This window comes from Pseudorasbora parva, chromosome 22, assembly GCF_024679245.1.
Source record: "Pseudorasbora parva isolate DD20220531a chromosome 22, ASM2467924v1, whole genome shotgun sequence".
NCBI classification, from domain to species: Eukaryota; Metazoa; Chordata; class Actinopteri; order Cypriniformes; family Gobionidae; genus Pseudorasbora; species Pseudorasbora parva.
In genome coordinates, this window is record NC_090193.1 from 22,081,796 (window position 1) to 22,101,444 (window position 19,649).

Sequence of the window (19,649 nt, forward strand, 5' to 3'; positions counted from 1 at the left end):
TTTAGCTTTTCATATGAGCTATTTCTAACACCAATTAATTAATTAAAGGTCAGGTTAATATCAGGTATTTCTAGAAAATAGATAAGCGACAAGACTTTTCTCAGGGACTGTATAGTGCATGTGCCAACTCATTTATTAGGTACAAATGGGTGAGTGTGTTTCTGACTGTCAGAAAGAATTGTTCATCTCTAAAAGTAATGAATACATTTTATATTTTATAGCTGTAAATACGGTGAGATACTTGAAATGGAAGATATCTTTCTAAATTTAACCATGAATTTATTTACACACAGACAAGCAGGCCTTTGGAAAATGGAAATAAAATGGATTAAATTGTCAATTGGTAATCAATCATATATTTGGGTCATGAAAATACTGAATTTACTGTATTTACTGTATACTTGATCAAATAAATTCCTTGATGAGCAGATAAAGACACTTCAAATCTTAATTCTTCCAAACTTGGTACACCAGTGTAAATAAGAGATTTGGTTAGCTTTTACATTATGTATAAATCATCCAGTTTGCTGTGTAGTGTAAAGAAAACAATATCTGATTCTACTGAGGATCTATAAACATCAGCCCAATAAGCACAATCATTTAATTTGACAAATTAGCTCTGATGGTGAGAGCTGTGTTTGCATTTAAAACACTGAAGCCAGCAGTGCACACTGAGAGATACATCTTGTAACTGGTAGCACCCATAGAGAATATAAAAATAAAACCATTAGCACATAATCAAATGCCACTGTGTATTAGAGTATTGAATTAAAGCAAGGTAATTATCTCTCTCTTTTGCTCTGTAGAGAATACACACAGGTGTTTTAAACTAGCCTTACCTGAATGGGTAAGCAAAGTTGATGCCAATACTGAGGTTGCTGTCGGACTTGTTGATGCAGTCCACACTAACCCGCAGTTGCCCAGAGTAACCTCCACATGTTGCAAATGCAAAGATGGCAAAAAGCTGAGGGGATATAACATGCAGAACAGTTCAAGTCACCATGAAATCAAAATTGACTTATTATTATTATTATTGTGTGTGGAATGGTATGTAGCAATATTTAAAAAAAAAAAAAAAAAAAAAAAAAATATATGTGTAATCCTCGGGAAGATTTACGCCAGACGTCACCAACATATTGGGATCACTTCTGGGATGTCAAGTGTCGACAGAACGAGCCAATGCACATTGTGGTGCAAGATTTGCATCATGCACTCTGCCCCGCAGCGCAGGTATAAACAAGGAAGCAGATACAGTGCTCATTGTTTTACCGTACAGCGATGGCACAGCAACTGTGGCGATGGGACCTACATCTCCGTTCCCTCCTTTCGGGGAATGAGGGTTACATACGTAAACGAGACATGTTCGAAGTACGTCACCAACGCCACAGTTACTGCCCCTTCCAGTGCCCTGCGCATGCCTCTCAGGCTCCCATACTAGAGTTGTGCAGAGAGCAACAACTACGTTCTTGCATGACCGACTCAGTGACTATTGTATAACACTGGGAAAGCATGTCCCTTTCAAGGGAAGGAAACTCTGCGGAGCCCATGTTCTACCAAAAGGGAGGTATCGTGGGAGTTACACATATGGACCGGCCACTTAGGGCAGTGCATTATACAGAATGTCCCTGGGGTGGCAATACCTGGCAGCGGACTCTGCCAAGGGAAAGACACGTTTGCCGTAAACAGCTGTATCGTTGGAGAATACAAATATTGGACTGCCGTAGGAGTCACAACATATGGATACCCAGCCTAGCACAGGTTCCACCAATGTATACATGTTAGCCCTGGCATCAGACGCTCCACCATGTCTCACTGCAAAGGGCTGAGGAGGAGCTTGACAGGGTTCGCCAATCTGGGAAACTCTACTTATCCGGTCCACGATGAGAGTAATGGCACAGCAAGCCGTCACAAGAAGGGGTACTTCAGTGTTACTGGCTGGTTGAAGCGAGCACATGGGAAGAAACCATCTCTTCACAGAGGCTATAGAATGTGTGAATGTGTCGCCCAGCCTGCAACTCTACTTATATCTGCCAGCGAGGCGCCATGTGCCAGCACCCAGGAAGAGGCAACGCTCCTTGTGGTGTGGGCCCTCAACCCAAACGGGCAAGGCACACCTTGGGTTTGGTACGCCAAAGCGATGGCATAACACCATAACAGATGAAGAGCTGTTCTGAGGTCCTAAAGCTTTGCGTTTTGTCCCCGTATTACTGCAGAGCAAGAGCATGGGCGGGACAGAGAAAGCCAGGGCTGGGTCTGCCTCCTCCGAGGGCAGCGCTTGTAGGTTCACCACCTGGTCCTGGAAGGACTTGTCACAGGAGACTGATGCCCTTGGCAATGAGAAGACTGAGCGACAGCCCACGAGTGACTCTGGCTGCTTTTACACTGCAGGTCTTAATGCACAATTCCGATTTGGTGACTATATCCGTTATGACTATATCTTTTGACAACCCACTTACATCATCTTTTAAAAGCGACCCGTATCCGATATTTTCATTTATAATGTACACTGGCAAAACAGCCCAAGATGCGATATGCAATTGACACAGACAAAATGATTATACAATGTTTTGCTGTCTGCACTTTTCCACACATTTTTGAAGGTCAGCAAAACATTTCTCTTGTAAGACGGAAGACAGCCTTTGACATGGTTGCCAGGTTTTCACAACAAAACCTGCCCAACCACAACTCAAAACTTTGTTAAAGTAGCCCAATTCCGCAGAAAAAATGCAGACTTGGCAACACAGGCCCTTGATCGCAGTTCGTGTCCACCTGAGTTGAAGTCATTCACCTCCGTCCGTTTTTCAATGACGTACGACTCGCATTTACTGGGGAATATCCATATCCATTTTTCATCCACATGAGAGTTAAAACAAATCGGAATTAGGTCACTTGAACCATTCGGTGTAAATGGGGCCTCTGATAACACATCGCGGCAAGCTCTTGTTTGCCACAGCCTACTTCTGAACTGCAAAGAACTGCTGGTCACAGCTTTCGACAGTGTCACCAGAGATGGGAGAATCAAGGAAGCGTACTTTGACGACCTCTTACTGCTCTGCAAGGTTTGCCAGAGGCCACTTCTGGACCACAAAGGTGGACATTGTCTGGCCGAGGGCCAGCACTGTGACTTTAAACACAGTCAGTCACTGGTGCAGCTCAACCTTGGCTCAGAAATACCTTCTGTAGACTTGCAGGGTGGCTATCGCATGCGGGGAAGAGGAGGCCTGCCAGTAGTACTGGTGGCCCTCTAACAAAGATAGTGAGAGAGGAAAAACTTTTTATGCAGCTTTTTGTGTTCCATTGCGGTGCTAACACTATCCTAACAAGTTATCCATGCACATCCGGCAAAAAAGCACGGGGTGGGGAAATGCGATTTATGCATCGTGCGGCACTCCCATACACCAGCCATGAAACTTGGTAGAAACTTGGTTTTTAGACTGAGTGTGCAGCAGCCAAGGACAGCATGGCTGTCAACGCTGAATCAGATTCAGCATGAGCACCCACCATTACAGTGGGCCTCATTTAATTTCCAGAGCATAATAGTCCTCTCTCCGATGCAGCAATCAACATGTAATCCTCCGCTGGAGCCCCAAGTGAAAAGCTAGGTCACCCATGAGAAGGACCAGCAATCCCACCCGGTAGCTGCCAGACATGTGAGACGGTGAATGTGGCTGTCAAACTCGACATCACGTGGCACCCTGAAAGCCAGAAAAGGATGCACCAGAAAAGGAACTAGACCTGGGAATAGGCAAAGGGACACCTCTTTTAAGGTTTTAAAGTCCCAACCGCACATCTAGAGCACAGAGTACGATCCAGCATGCTTATGCCCAGACATGTGTTCATGTCCATCAAATGAGGATAGGGAACGATTGCATTAAAAAGTGTCACACTCTTGCACCCAGGGATGACCACGGTACACAGAAATAGTGCAATACTGCTGTGCACACTCAACAAGGAATGACTTCACCGAACCTTCTCACAGCTGTAATAAACAGCAGACTCGTTGAAGACGCCCCCTCAAATGCTGTGAAAACAGAAGTAGTTGAGCAATGCTCGCCAACACTATCCAGAAAGCTTGCTTTTGACTCGTAGTCACTGTTTACACACTCTTCAGAGAGAGCATAAAACTGCTCGGCCTCGATGTGAAGAACAATATGCGCTGCATCTAATTCCTTAGTTATTCCTGCGCTGTGGGGATTGCACGTGGGGGTTGCACAAGATGCAAATGTGCATTGGCTCATTCTGTAGACACTCGAAGCTGATAGCGATCCCAGAAGTGATCCCAATACATCAGTGACGTCTGAAGTACATCAAACGTGACTGACTGAAAGGGAACTGCAGGTTACATAATTTAATCAATCAATCAATCAATCAATCAATCATGTATTTATAAAGCCCTTCACAACACTCAAGGTGAACCAAAGTGCTTTCCAATAAAAGCAAAACAAATAAAACATTTTTTTAAACGCAACAGCAAGAAAATTCATAAAATACACAAAAATGCTAGCCTAGACGCACCCTAGCGGCAGCAAATGCAATCTGCCGCGAGTATCGTCTAGCAACTCTCAATACAGTTCTAAGCTGTAAAAACCAAACTCTGGTCGGACCAATCACATCGTGTATAGAGCCGGTGGGCGGGGCTTAACATAATGACGGCAGAGTTGCGCTTGCGTGCTTCTAGTAAACACAGAAGCTGGCGAACGGTGGTCTTTCGAATCAGCTTTGGCCGCGACTCTGGAAGACTTAAGCTTTTAAGCTTTTCTCTGAGAAAAGAAAAAAGACTGCACTGAAGTCATTCTTAAGAAGGGCAGATGTGTTTGGAGTTTTGCCGACCGGATACAGCGAATGTTTAATCAATCAACGAGCTCCACTTCACACTGCTCTGGTTGGCTGTAGCACTATCCAATTGCGTGCAGAGAGAGTTTGAAAGACAACCGTTTATCCCGCCCCTCAGTTTGAGCCCTGTCAATGGTGAGTTTCCAGACCAAGCATCTTGATGTGGGTCTGGCTTGTCAGGCTACAAAAATGCCACAACAACAGCTAAATATTAAAAGCCAGTCTAAAAAAAATACTTTTTAAGCTTAGCTTAAAAAATGCCATGAAATCATAGGCAAAACGGTGTTTGTGAATTATCAAAGACACGATTTGAGAGATAATGAGAGAGATCACCGATGCCTTTGAGACTATCCAGACCTGTTGGTGATTCAAAATTGTTACATCGGTCTATTATTTTTAATAGCAATTCCAGTCTTGCGTAAGAACTCTGGTCTGATGCACGCGTGATCTCGTATTGTTTCCCTGTCACATCTCGCATGTGTTCAGTTGTGAAATGTAGTTTGCGGACCAGACATGGGGTGCTTCTCAATCAGCTCCCTAGTTCAAAAGTCAGAACGTTGTCAGGAATAAGGATGTTGTCACGTCGTTGATTGAAATAAGAGTCATCAGTGTCCCAATGTGTAGTAACTAGTAAGTCAGCGTCTTTTACTTTTACCAGTGCCTGAACTCGTGTACACGTTATATACTGATTCTTGACACCCAGAGTTGTCTTTGATTCTTCTTGTTGTAAAGTCATGCAGTGTGAAACCCTCCGTCAGCGAGCATTTTTGTTTGCACCATGGCAGATTCGCTATTTACACGGCAGAATTTGCAAGTAGAATGACTGAACGCTTCTTTTATTTTTAATATTTAAAAATATGTGTGTGCTGCTGTGTGTGTAATAAGCAGAGTGTACATGCGTTGTGTACCTCCATTTTGGCACATATTGCTAACGCTCCCTTTAAATAACACAACAAATACTGCATAGACGCAGTCGATTTCAGTTGCCTCAAAATAGCGGCATGCCAAAAATACGCCTGAACACACCTAGTTTTCAGACCAGCACGCCCATGGGCAAAAAGATGAGTAAGAGTGCATTTGCTATTTAAACAACATGGTGCTGGACATGAAAATGATAACTGTGTCGGGCTGAAACTAGCAAAAAAACCCTTTTTCGCACCTGCCGTTACCGGGTATATGATGGGGCCCTATGTCAATTATCTGGTCTTTAACATTTTTCTCCTCTCCACAGATACTTCTACAACATCTACATCTTTCCCAGGATTTTTCTCTTTATATGTCTACTCAGGCTGTGGATCTATTGTGAAGCCTTTTATTAAGCAGGCTCTCTGAATGCTAAACTGACTAGCCTAAAACACATTTCTGCAACACTGATATAAGATTGGGTTCTTTGAAGGGGGTGATACAGCTCACTGAACCCAGATACAAGTCATTCTGCAGATATGCAGTTTAAAAAATCCATGATGAGAATATATTCAAAAATCAAGAGAGAGCATAATGTGAAGGAATGGAAGTGTATCATCAATATACTGCTCAAAATGAATTCATGTGGCAAAACTATTTTAATGATGCAATGACAGTGTCAGTCAATGTAAAAATAATGATAAAATAAGTACTGGAATACAAGCCTTTTCCCTTAATTAAAAGTGAAATGTGTCGTTTCTCTTCCACTACTGACACCAAATGGAATTGCAAACAGGTTTCCCCAAATATGCTGCACATCTGCCATTGGTCAGCCGATCAGGCAGTCCTGTCCCAAACTCGCATCACTGGTAGTTTCTGTCAGGTCACTATTTTTTTTTTTATTTTTTTTTTTTTTAAAGACATTTATAATGTTACAAAAGTTTTCTATCTCAAATAAAATACTGTTCTTTAGAACAGTGTGTCTCTCTCTCTCTCTCTGTGTGTGTGTGTGTGTGTGTGTGTGTGTGTGTGTGTTGTCATTTTTATGTAAATTGTATAATATTTATAATTTTTAAATATATTCCAGAGATTTTACAAATAGCAGTTTGCAGGGTGCAAAACAAATTTCAAGGTCTAGTTTCTGATCTACACTTTAAAAAAAAATCTTGGACCATTTTTTCATATAAACTATTTACTCTTTTATAAGTCTATTTTTAATTGGTTGTACAGTCTAGCTTATTACTTTACAAGTATATTCGGCATACAGTTTCCAAAAAAGATACTTACAATGATTAATAGCCAGAAAGTCACCATGGTAACATAAAGGCATATATTACATTATTGACATTACTGTTTCCTAATCTAGTTTCCAGTTTTCTAAAACCTCAAAAAGATCAAATCAGCACAGATCCTGTGAAGGTCCAAGGACCTCTGAATATATACTGTGAGAAATAAGTCAAATCGCTTTCATTGATTGTGAATAATGAGTCATTCATAAGCTAACTTAAATAGATATCTCACTTATTCAGAATTATGAATGATTCAGTATGAGAGTAATTTTAGCACCTAAAAGGTCTCTGAGACAGAGGCAAATGGGATGTTGGGAGAAACTGAAGAAACTGCGCCGCAAAACTTACAAAAATCTCAGATCTTACAACAAAAGCTACCATGGAATATTATTAATATTAGATACATTTAACTCTATTAAGCAGTAGCTATGCACCACCTGATGGCTGCTACCAGACATACAGAGATTCTAAAGCCAGGACTTACCGGAGCAAATATGACCATACACATTTAAAAGCAAAAGAGATATCCAGCTTTAGAACATATTAGATGCTCAGTTGAAAAGCAGCATCTGTGTCTTCTCGTCTCTCTGCTATATCTCCTCGTCTTGTAGTCTGGATGGGGAAGGGGGGACTGTGAGCTCAGGAGAGGGTTGGCTCTTCTGTGTGGCTCTCTAAGTATAACCCTGCACTCCCTCTGTTGCTCTGAGGTTGGGGGCTGGTCTACAGTCACAAACACAGAGGAACTCCCTAACTACGAATCACTTCACAATAAAGTCATGTGCCAGACTGTACACACTGAATGCTGCAGTACAGAATTCAAATGGAATAAAGCAATGAGGACAGACCCAGCTAAAGTTCTGCAAAGTTATCAACAAATGTTCTTCCAGTAATGGTAACAGAATATTCATTCAGAGATGTGTGTTCTTTAATAATGTTCTCAAAAGGTTAGCACGAAAACATTAGGCTACTTGTTTAGTTTAGAGAACATTCAAAAGTAGCATTGCCATAATGAGCCTGTGCGCCAACACATTTTGGTCAAAAAATAACAAAAACTACGACTTTATTCAGCATTGTCTTCTCTTCCGTGTTTGTGTTTAATCGTCCAATAAAGATTCAAACGGTCATGAATCAGCGGATTGATTCATGATTCTGATCGTCAGTGTCACGTGATTTCAGCAGTTTGGCAGTTTGACACATGACCCGAATCATGAATCAATATGACCGTTTGAATCTTTATTGGAGGATTGAACACAAACACGGAAGAGAAGACAATGCTGAATAAAGTCGTAATTTTTGTTATTTTTGGACCAAAATGTATTTTTGATGCTTCAAGAGATTCTAAGGAACTAACTGATGTCACATATGGACTACTGTGATGATGTTTTTATTCCCTTTCTGGACATGGACAGTATAGTGTGCATACACTTGCATACGCTCTCTGACTAAATATAAAATATCTTAAACTGTGTTCTGAAGATGAACGGAGGTCTTATGAGTGTGGACCGACATTAGGGTGATTCATTAATGACATAAATTTCATTTTTGGATAAACTAACCCTTTAATAAGTCATGGCTGTGTTTTAGAGTCACATCTCCCCTTCCCTTTAAAAGCCAGTTGTACTTGCTATCTTGCGCCATGGTGGAATTCGCAAGCTGAAAGACTGACAGCTTTTCCAGAGAGGAATCCTTTTATTTTTAATATTTAAAAATGTTTGTGTGCAGCTGCACTTGTGTAATAAACAGAGTGTATGCACATTGTGCACCTGCATATCAGCGCACACTCTAAAAAATGCTGGGTTAAAAACAACCCAAGTTAGATTGAAAATGGACAAACCCAGAAACTGGGTTGTTTGAACCCAGTGAATGGACCCATTCAAACAACCCAATTTCTGGGTTGTTTTTAACCCAGCATTTTGTAAAGTGCATATTATTAACACTCCCTTTAAATAACACAGAAAATACTGCACTATTGACTTTAGACAAGTTTTTTGTTGGTCAATGGCACAGTCGTTTTCAGTTGCCTCAAAATAGCAACGCCCCAACAATAAGCCTGAACACACTTTGTTTTCAAACCAGCAGCGCCCATGGGTGAACAGATAGGCGCGAGTGCAAAATTGCTAGAGTGCAAGAGTTGCGTTTGCTCACAAAATTGTTATTGGGGGAGCGCAAACATTTTGCGAGCGAATGTAAAACATTTGTGGGAAAACGCTATAGTATTGACATCATTTTTCCTCCCATCTCGTAATTTTCTATCACCATGTCTCTTTAGGGGCTCTGCATATATCATTGTTTTTGATATGTCTAATAATAACCAACATCAGCTACATATATTTTATTTGGTTTACTTCCCAGAAATGTATGGCGCCCCTAATGGGACATGGTGAAGGAAAAAATAAGATAAAAAATTAGCTGTCAATGTTTTTGCATTTTCCCCTGAGAAACTTTTTTTCTCCAGTCTCATTTTTTTTTTTTTTTTCACCGCCATGTCCCTTTGGGGCTCCGTAGAAATGTCTTAAAAGAAAACAGTTAATATGGAGAAAGTTATTCAAAATGATGTGAAATCTACAAATCTTCAGCTGGACTGTTATGCAGGACTTTTTCCTAATTTTAGTTTAATAATATCAACATTATGAATACTATTTTTGTTTTTAATTAGTGAGGGAGGGTTAAGTTTGTGAAAAAACTTAAGAGTAAACCATAAGATGTGTGTTTTTTTGTTTTGTTTTTTAGGAAAAAAAATAATTATTTGAAATTATGTTTCAGAACATTAACATTAATATTGTATCAAATAAGATTAAAGGACACTTGTTTCATTAATGTGCATGTTAATATGTTGTTACGTATTTGTCCATAATAGGGCAATTTGTGTATTTTGTAATTAATCTTGAACTGACTTTTACTAATTTTAAGATTTTAATGAGGATAAAAAAATATATTGATGAAAGTATCTTTCATTTTTTCATTTCAGGTTTCAAAGCCCAAAAGACACCCTCCTAAATTTTTGAGAAAAATACAGTTCTTTTTCAGCCTTCCACTGGGAGTGAAAGCAGTCACATGGGTTTAAAGCTTTCAAACCTGCTTGTTAAAATGAGAAACTCATGGTACTTTTCTCAAAGCTACGACAATGAATAGCAAAAAAGCTTTAGAGCTGAAAGATGCTGTATCAGTATATGAAGAAATGAATTGTGAGATCCCCAGATGCTAACAAATAAAATTTCCTGTAAACACATAGCATGTGAGAACTCTGATCTGAATATCAATGGGATGTGACAGTTCACCTCTAAGGCAACATTTTCTGCATTGTTGTTAAACCATCACTACAATAACGTTGTATGTTATAATAATGTTGATGACATGCCATTAACAGTGTTAGAGTTAATTGTTACTGTCTTGTAGATGCCTATTTTAGATGTGGAAAATGCCAGCCCTGCTAATAAACAACATGATTAATTACCATAGGCAACAGCTACTAATATGAGAAATAACTGGCCTGTCATTATGGCAAAAACAATGATGCCTTCTTAGGACTAACCACAAATTGCCTGCTCACATATCATGCCATAATTACTTGGAAAAGATACAACTCTTAACAATGAAGCTTAAGTCTAGGTAATGGACATAAGTATTAGAGTCTCATGATGTGTGTTAAACCCTCAACATACCAGAACTGGTGCAGAATTTCACACATTCGAGATGTTTCATCCCAGGAAAAATAAAAAAAAACTGTCTGTTTCCATATGAGGTGTTCTACAAGCTTTAAGTCAGTGTTATTTTACTAGCGTTGATATACTATTATAGTTTTTGTACTATTTTGAAATACATTTAATTTTTATTTTAATGTTAAAAGTAATTTTGCTGTGTTTTTGTCATTTTATTAGACGTCTCACACACACTATATTGCCAAAAGTATAAGGACACCCCTGGAGAAAAAAACAGAGTTTCGGGACCGGAGTTGTGCAGTAGTGAGCAGGAAGTACAGCAGGAAGTACAGTTGCCATATCAAAAGCCCACCCACACTCTCACAGATGCAGAACAATTCATTATGTTGGTGTGAAATAAACAGTTATGGAAATGTAGAAATTAAAGCTAAAGCTCCAATCTGCCCCCAAAAATCCCGAAAAAAGTCTGTTAGTACCTCAGTGGCAACTTCACTCAGAGAAGACGTCGATCTCAGCTGTCAATCATGAGGTCACACACCTGTTTTATAGAATCAAATAACTAACTCAAACTAAACTTATTTTAAAAACGAACACTCTAAATGAAATCATCGTTATGATAACTGCCTTCAATGACAAACTAACTTTGGATAAAAAATATTTGGGGGGGGGGGGGGGGGGGGGTCGAGGTGCGAAAGCTTCAGTATCTGAGCTTGTTTGGAACGCGCCACATTATTCAATGTGTTGACGTCATTTCCCCTGAAACGGCTCCAGCTGTTAGCAGCTCCTCCCCTTTTTTGAAACAGCCAATAGTGTTTTGTTAAAGGGGGGGTGAAATGCTGTTTCATGCATACTGAGCTCTTTACACTGTTAAAGACTTGGATTCCCATCCTAAACATCACTAAAAATTGAGACAAAGTTTCAAACACTAAGTTGGACGTTTGATGGAGTATTTCTGTGTCAAAAATACTCCCTCCGGTTTCTCACAAGTTTTGGAGAGGTTTTTTTTGAGTATGGGCCATACGGGCTCTTCTCCCGGAAGGGTGCGCACACGTGTGACTGAGGCGAAAGAGCAAATGCACGCCCATAAACACTGCTCTCAAGGTGCAGATCCACTCGTCCATGCAAAACTTACGTCGCGCCGCGCCGCACCGCACCGCGCCGCGCCGCGCTCCACTTTATTCCTATGGGTGACATCAAACGACTTTAATGCGTCCGCACAGCATTCCGGGAAGGCAGCGCTGCATTTGTGGATCTCCATGGTCTCTGCTGTCACAGGACTTCACCAAATCAACAAGAAGTGTGTTTTTACCAGAGCAGTGCCAGCGATTAAGGTTCACGGTCCTGCTTTGGAAGCAGGCAGTGAGTAAAACTGCTTCAAATGTCTATGTTGGCTATCGTCACATAAGTAAACATCAGTAAACAACACGATCGCTTATAGTTAATTTATCAATGGAGCATGCGACGTATGGTGTGTGTTTAAATACATTTGTTTAGCTGACTAATTAGCTAATAAAGCTAGGCTAGGGGACGTTCTCACAAAGTGTGCCTCTTCATTCAAATGCGCTAACGTTACTCCATTGTTTTTTTTATACACTATCTGACGTGCAAAACCGTTTTGCTTGCTACTGCTAAGGTTTAGTCGCATACAATAGTCCATAAACTGAATCATGTCCTCATAAACCACGAGTAAACGCACACAAATGTTGACAGGCCACTAAATACAGTACATACCACAGAGACGGACGTCCTGCTGCTGCTGTTTCTCCTGTTTAATTTATTTCAGCCTCCGGATCTGATTCTGGATCATATCTGTATTAGTTGAATCTGATTGATTGATAGCCATGGTTTATTAGAGTAACGTTTTCTTTTCCACGCTTGAGGATGACAGCTTTCAGCAATCTCTCGTGCAGTAGCTCCGCGCTCTTCATTCTTTAGCTCCGCCCACACGATACGCCTCCAGCCGCTCGGTTCTTTCCGGAAATTCTCGATGCAGCCTATATTTCTTTTATAAATATAATAAAACTAAAGACTTTTCGGAGATATGAAGGATGCAATACTACTCAAGATTGGCATGACTGGGTAATCAGACCCCTTTAATAATCAGTTTGACTAGAGCCTTTCTGTTTTGGTAAAGCCAGTTTCCTCTAACCGTTTATCATCATAATCTCCTCCATATCGCCTTGAAATGCTGCATTGATTCTGTGCAGAATTCAAATGGGTCTGATATGTTTGTTGTCTGCGCCGACTCGCGCATATTATCGTCGCTACGTCTGTAGTCTAAATTTAGACCAGACCCGTTGGTGTGTGGGTGTGTTCGTGCTGCCGCAGTGTGTGAAACTAATGTAAAACCAAACTTCATTCGCCTCAACTGAAAGCATATTTACACTCAATCGTTTCCTATCGCAAATATAGTGTACTGTGTGCCTTTCACCATGTAGGAATTAGTAAATGTGTGAACAAAATACCGATTTCAGCAGCAGCTTCAGTGTAGGCGGGCGGGCTTCTAGAGAGCATTTTGATTGGACAGAAGTTTTAATGAGAAAGTGAAGTCTGCGATGATGTCATCAAAATCTGTGTTTTGTTTTAACGGATTTGTTTTACATTTTGAATGCTTATATCTCTTAAAGGCAAATTTTTCTTATTGTTTTGGAACACACCAGCTTATTCATAACTTTAAGGCTTACTAAAGACACAGTCATACTAAAAGCTAAACAAATTCAATTTTGATTTCAGTGGGCTTTTAAAAAGTAAGTCTAAGGATTCCCCAGCTCGGACTTTAGACTCCACTTGGTATCCAGTCCAAAAGTTGATATTGTGACGGATTTATCCACTCACCACAAGGAGTCTAGAAATCCTGTGCTGATGCAATCAAAAGAAAGTGTGTCTGACAGCGGGAGAATCACACTCGACTTTAGTTGAATCTAATGAACAGGTGTGAGAAACCCATGAGACAAGAGGTGAGCAGTGCGTGTAGCTCAGCCAGTAGAAATGATGTTCTATCTTAGCGACCCATATGTGCGTATAGCACCTGTTGAGCTGGTCCCCTCTTTGTATTTCTCCACCAGAATATTTTCACTGTGTCTAAACAACAGAGTAAAGATATGACTTAAAACTGTGCCAGAGAGAAAATGTTCCATGCTTCTATCTAAAGTGGAGGGTTGTGAGTGACCTGAAGTTTTGGGAATGCCTCATTTCAATTTTAAGATAAAGAGTTTCCACAGAAATAGAAGACCTTCTTGTAGAAAGTTGTAGATAATAAATGGTTCTTTTACATGCTTTGGATAACTATATCGGTCTTGAAATCACTAGTGAATCTCTGATTCTCTACATAAATTCAATAGGTTGTTGAGAAAACCCCTTAAGATGTTCTAGTGGCCATCAAGCGGTTTCTCTCAAAACCAATACAGAAGTAACTTAAACTGCATTTCCTCGACTGGCCACAGGCTCCAGAAGGTAGCAGAATCTCATTGAGCCCCATATTAAAACGCACAAATTTACAGAAGAAGAAAAAATAGTTACAGCCTGGTAAAAATTGTGATTGTGGTCTATACGACTAATTTGCCCTTCATGACAACTGTGAGGGGGGTGAATTTTTTGTAAACTCATTCGTTTACATTATATAAAGTATACACCGTGTCCTAAATACACGCAAACGCGATAACGAGATGCAACAAATCAATTAAAAACCACAGCCAATCAGAACAGCGAGTGGGTGGGTTCTAGCGACAAATGCAAGGCACCAGAGATTAATCTTGACAGCCCTCACAAGGGCTTATATTACACCACAAATATTACACCATTTAAACGACTAAAAATACATACTAAGTTACTAAAACAATCGTTGTCATAGAATATACTTGTTTGTTGAACGCTCTTGTTTCAATGTGTTTAGTTTCAAGATCAGAGGTGAATTAACCTTTGCTGCTTTTAATATGACAAAGCTGGGAGCGCTAAATGATATTCAAAGTAACATTACACACTTTTAACATTAAATAAAGCACATAAACACAACCTGAGATTAACATTGCCATGTTTTGTGTTGTTGTTCCAGCCGCGACGTCGCACAAAAATAGAAACTTCTAAAATAGATTCATCGCGTGTCGCCATTGCAGCTGGTTAGGACAAAAAGGACTTGAATTAACATGGATAAAATACCTTTTATCGCGTGTCGCGGTGTCATGTGTAAATAGGACAGAGTGTTACAGTTCTGCAAAAGGGCATGGTCATTTTGATTGACAGGTGAATAGCCGTTTGTCTGCCGTCTGTTGGTCATCACATCACCTCAGCTACGTCCACGACTCCCGCCTCTTTACCCATTTTCAGTTATTCGAGAGTCACTTGCTGCCAAGATGGATGGCAACGGCCAGCTCATCTCTACTTTACGCCCTAAAAACTGCTCTTCAGAATCCTATGCACTGTAAAAAATGTCTTCAATTTAATTTTTTTTTAGTGACTGATCACATCTAAATTTTTCAGTTGGCCAAATAAATTTAATTTCTGTAAATTAAATAACAATATAGAAAAATAATAATATAAAATAAGTATAAAAAAATAAAAACTATGCAAGTTTTTTTTACCAATTTGGGAAAGTTGCCCATCTTTAAGAAAAGCCAGGGTTATTACGAAACACATTACAAAAACACATCAAGTAGACCTAAAATGGCATAATTGTTAAGGCATAGAATTCTTCAAATGTAATTTTGTAGTTTTATATCTAATAGGAAACTGCCACAGAACAAACCAAACTGAAGTTAGCCTACATTTAATATCGGATAGATTTAGGATCTCCACATTTTTCTGTACTGTTTGTGATTAAGACTTACAATATCAGTAGTCATGAAACTCTAGACGGCGTAGGCTAATCGGTTCTTTATCTACAAGCTTGTAATCACATCGTCATCTTTAGGGCACAGCTGATTGGTTCTTGTTGTATCAGTAGCCAATGAGCTTGCATGCCCAACCTTCAAATACTTGAGTAGCATTTGTCTTAGCAGTGCAACAAACCTTCAGAAACCCTTCACCTTCCCAAGCTTCACCTGTATAGATCTGCTATGGGTAATTCATGTACACTCTTCTGTAGAGCAGCAGCATGTCTTACATGTTCACAGCAACGTGTAGTGTGTGTATTGGCAGCAGTAAGTCCCGTACTTGCTCTGCAGCAATAAAAGTAGCAGCGTATGGATCTATTCCGCCAAGACCAAACATATCAACATCGTCACCCATTACCATGCCAAACACTCAGAGAGTTGTCATGACAGAACACATTTTAGATCAATGGTAACAAATACTTTTTAATGAAGAACTCAGGAAGTTACAATATGTGCAACTTTAAAGCCACCTACGCCACAGTGCTGCTGGCGAACAGCTCCCACAATCCATCACTGAGGTGTCGAACATTGAGCCTCATAATCTTGAGCTGCACCAGATCCAGGGTTGCTAAACAACTTCAGACACATAGGCACATATATTCGCACTCACACATATTCCCAGAAAGCTACAGGACAGGCTGAACACAGCAATATCTGCATTGTGCTCTGACAATGATCTGTCATTGAAATGTATTGCAGGGATACCATCCTCCCAGTGGATATAAAACTGCTGTTATTTAGTAGTAAATCATTATGGACAAAAACTGTCTGCTGGTTTATGGTGTGATACATGTTACAGAGATATATTGCAGTATCGTTTGATAAGAACAAAAGGTCTCTATGTCATTTACAAACTGCACTGAATGGCTCCATTAAATGCATTCTGCCATTTTCTCTCCCTTCTTTTTTTTTTTAACAAAAAGCTTTACATCTTAATAATTGGATGATTCTACAATTTGAAGAATTAGCAGCTTTCTGTCCATGCTGACTAAATAAATAAACAAACAGAAAAATACTTTATACACTTTAAATTTTAAATGGAATGTTTTGTATTCATAAAAAAACTAAGAAAATATAATGAATAAGAACTTACAATAACAAGAACAATACTTATTTGTTATGGTAATATAATTTTCAGTATATGGACTAAAAACTTGCAAACACAACTAGTTATCTAGAAGTTAATTAACTTTATATTAATGTAACAGAATTCACACAAAAAAAGAAAAAAATAATTAAATAGTTCCCTTTCGAGAGAGGTTCCTCGTATTACGTATGGGAAAAACTCCTTTTCTCGAGAATGTGAAGCAAAACTTTTAATAAAGGTATCTATGTAAAGCGCAGTGAGCTGCACGGCCATAGCCCAGCGCGAGGAGCGCTCTGATTGGCCGGGCTGCGGCAACTGCAGGAACCTATGGTGAGGCGGCTGAGAGGAACGAACCAATGGGGGGCGTTCCAGAAGCCCGCCGAAAAAGGTGCTTATATTTGCATACAGGAGGCTATATAAGACCCTAATTCGCCATAGGTGTCAGATTTTATCTCCTTCAGCGATACCTTCGCTGGTCTCCGGAAGAAGCACCGCCGTTGAAAAGGCACCAGCGGAACCTGCAGCTGAGGACGACGGACTCCCTCTCCGCCTTCTCTGCCGTTCCAGCTACGCCATCCGGCGTTATATATCCTTTAAACTGTGTCTATGTTGAGTGTTATATGTGTTTGTGTTGCCGCTGCAACGCCACTTCTAGAGCTTACAGGCTTGTTCTACTCGAGGACTCTCTCGTTCCGCCGCGTCGTTAAGCGCCGCGGAAAGACGGAGCTCTTCTCACTCTCCCTCTGCTCTCGTCCCGTCGCGCTGAATAGCGCCGCGGAAAGAGAGAATGTTAGAGGACATGAGCACACTCAAGCCGAAGCTCTCTTCACTCTGCCGCCGCCTCGGCTCTTCTTCCGCCGCTGCCACAGAGTTGTTCCCACTCTTCTCTCATTCCGTCGCGCTACAGCCGCGGACAGAGAATACTAGAGTGAATAGGCGAACTCGAGCCGAAGCTCTCGTCACTATACCGTCGCGCTGAGGAGGCGCCGCGGACAGACGGAGTTTTTCCTCGGACAGAGTTTTACCTCACGCTTCCAATTCTCTCGTCCTGTCGCTCTATCGCCGCGGACAGAGAATACTAGAGTGAATAAACAAACTCGAGCCGAAGCTCTCGCCGTGCTAGAAGCGCCGCGGACAGAGTTTTACCTCACGCTTCCAATTCTCTCGTCCTGTCGCTCTATCGCCGCGGACAGAGAATACTAGAGTGAATAAACAAACTCGAGCCGAAGCTCTCGCCGTGCTAGAAGCGCCGCGGACAGAGTTTTACCTCACGCTTCCAATTCTCTCGTCCTGTCGCTCTATCGCCGCGGACAGAGAATACTAGAGTGAATAAACAAACTCGAGCCGAAGCTCTCGCCGTGCTAGAAGCGCCGCGGACAGAGTTTTACCTCACGCTTCCAATTCTCTCGTCCTGTCGCTCTATCGCCGCGGACAGAGAATACTAGAGTGAATAAACAAACTCGAGCCGAAGCTCTCGCCGTGCTAGAAGCGCCGCGGACAGAGTTTTACCTCACGCTTCCAATTCTCTCGTCCGGTCGCTCTATCGCCGCGGACAGAGAATACTAGAGTGAATAAACAAACTCGAGCCGAAGCTCTCGCCGTGCTAGAAGCGCCGCGGACAGAGTTTTACCTCACGCTTCCAATTCTCTCGTCCTGTCGCTCTATCGCCGCGGACAGAGAATAATAGAGTGAATAAACAAACTCGAGCCGAAGCTCTCGCCGTGCTAGAAGCGCCGCGGACAGAGTTTTACCTCACGCTTCCAATTCTCTCGTCCTGTCGCTCTATCGCCGCGGACAGAGAATAATAGAGTGAATAAACAAACTCGAGCCGAAGCTCTCGCCGTGCTAGAAGCGCCGCGGACAGAGTTTTACCTCACGCTTCCAATTCTCTCGTCCTGTCGCTCTATCGCCGCGGACAGAGAATACTAGAGTGAATAAACAAACTCGAGCCGAAGCTCTCGCCGTGCTAGAAGCGCCGCGGACAGAGTTTTACCTCACGCTTCCAATTCTCTCGTCCTGTCGCTCTATCGCCGCGGACAGAGAATACTAGAGTGAATAAACAAACTCGAGCCGAAGCTCTCGCCGTGCTAGAAGCGCCGCGGACAGAGTTTTACCTCACGCTTCCAATTCTCTCGTCCTGTCGCTCTATCGCCGCGGACAGAGAATACTAGAGTGAATAAACAAACTCGAGCCGAAGCTCTCGCCGTGCTAGAAGCGCCGCGGACAGAGTTTTACCTCACGCTTCCAATTCTCTCGTCCTGTCGCTCTATCGCCGCGGACAGAGAATACTAGAGTGAATAAACTAACTCGAGCCGAAGCTCTCGCCGTGCTCATTCTACCGCCGCCGTGCTGAAGCGCTGCGGACAGAGAATACTAGAGTAAGTTAGACGAGCGAGCTCGGGCTGTTGGGTATGTCAAGAACAATGTCGCTGCAGCGCGCGCTTACTGCCAAGGAAGTTGTAATGGCTGCCTTGTCATGATAGCGCGCGCCCCTTCCACAGCGCGTTGCTGACTAGAGCGCGGCTTACGTCATAGCACGCGCTCACTGTCAGAGCATAAGGGCGTCGGAAAATGGCTGCCAAGCTAAGCCCTTTTTTCACTCTATCACTTCCAGTCCCCTTTATTCAGGCGGCTGGAAAGGTTTTTACACTGTAGACAAAGTGTCCACTACACAGTGTGCACCCCTACATAAGCACTGTTAATTCAGCCTCACAAAATCACAAATAAATCCCGCCGCGGCCGGATTACACCATATAAAGTCAACTAGCCTTATTGCAGTCAACTAGCCTGTGGTCAAACACGCTTGTCTGCATGCGCGCTTTCAGTCTAGACTAGAGCATAACGGCATTGTGGAATGGCTCACATACCACCCGCACTTCCTTACATTCTCCCAGTTCCCTTAAGTTAAGTGACTGGAGATGAAATATTGCAGTCAACTAGCCTGTGTTAAACACGCTCGTCTGCACACTAATGCTGTGTGCGTTTACCCCTGTGGATTTGCTCACTGGTT

The 19,649-nt window shown here is 41.6% G+C and overlaps 1 protein-coding gene across 2 annotated transcripts in view; it reads right to left on the bottom strand.

Annotated features, from left to right (window-relative positions):
• The window catches only part of synpra (synaptoporin a), a 52,730-nt gene that overhangs the window by 10,930 nt on the left and 22,151 nt on the right, over positions 1 to 19,649 (bottom strand). The window contains exons 1-2 of one of the 2 annotated variants that reach the window (XM_067431810.1): positions 7,510 to 7,646; positions 840 to 964 (exon numbers count right to left, since the gene is read on the bottom strand). In XM_067431810.1, coding sequence (XP_067287911.1) covers positions 840 to 964; positions 7,510 to 7,533 — 149 coding nt within the window. In that variant the 5' untranslated portion in view covers positions 7,534 to 7,646. Of the gene's footprint in view, positions 1 to 839; positions 965 to 7,509; positions 7,647 to 19,649 lie in introns of those variants that run through there. The other variant, XM_067431809.1, reaches the window with a different exon arrangement.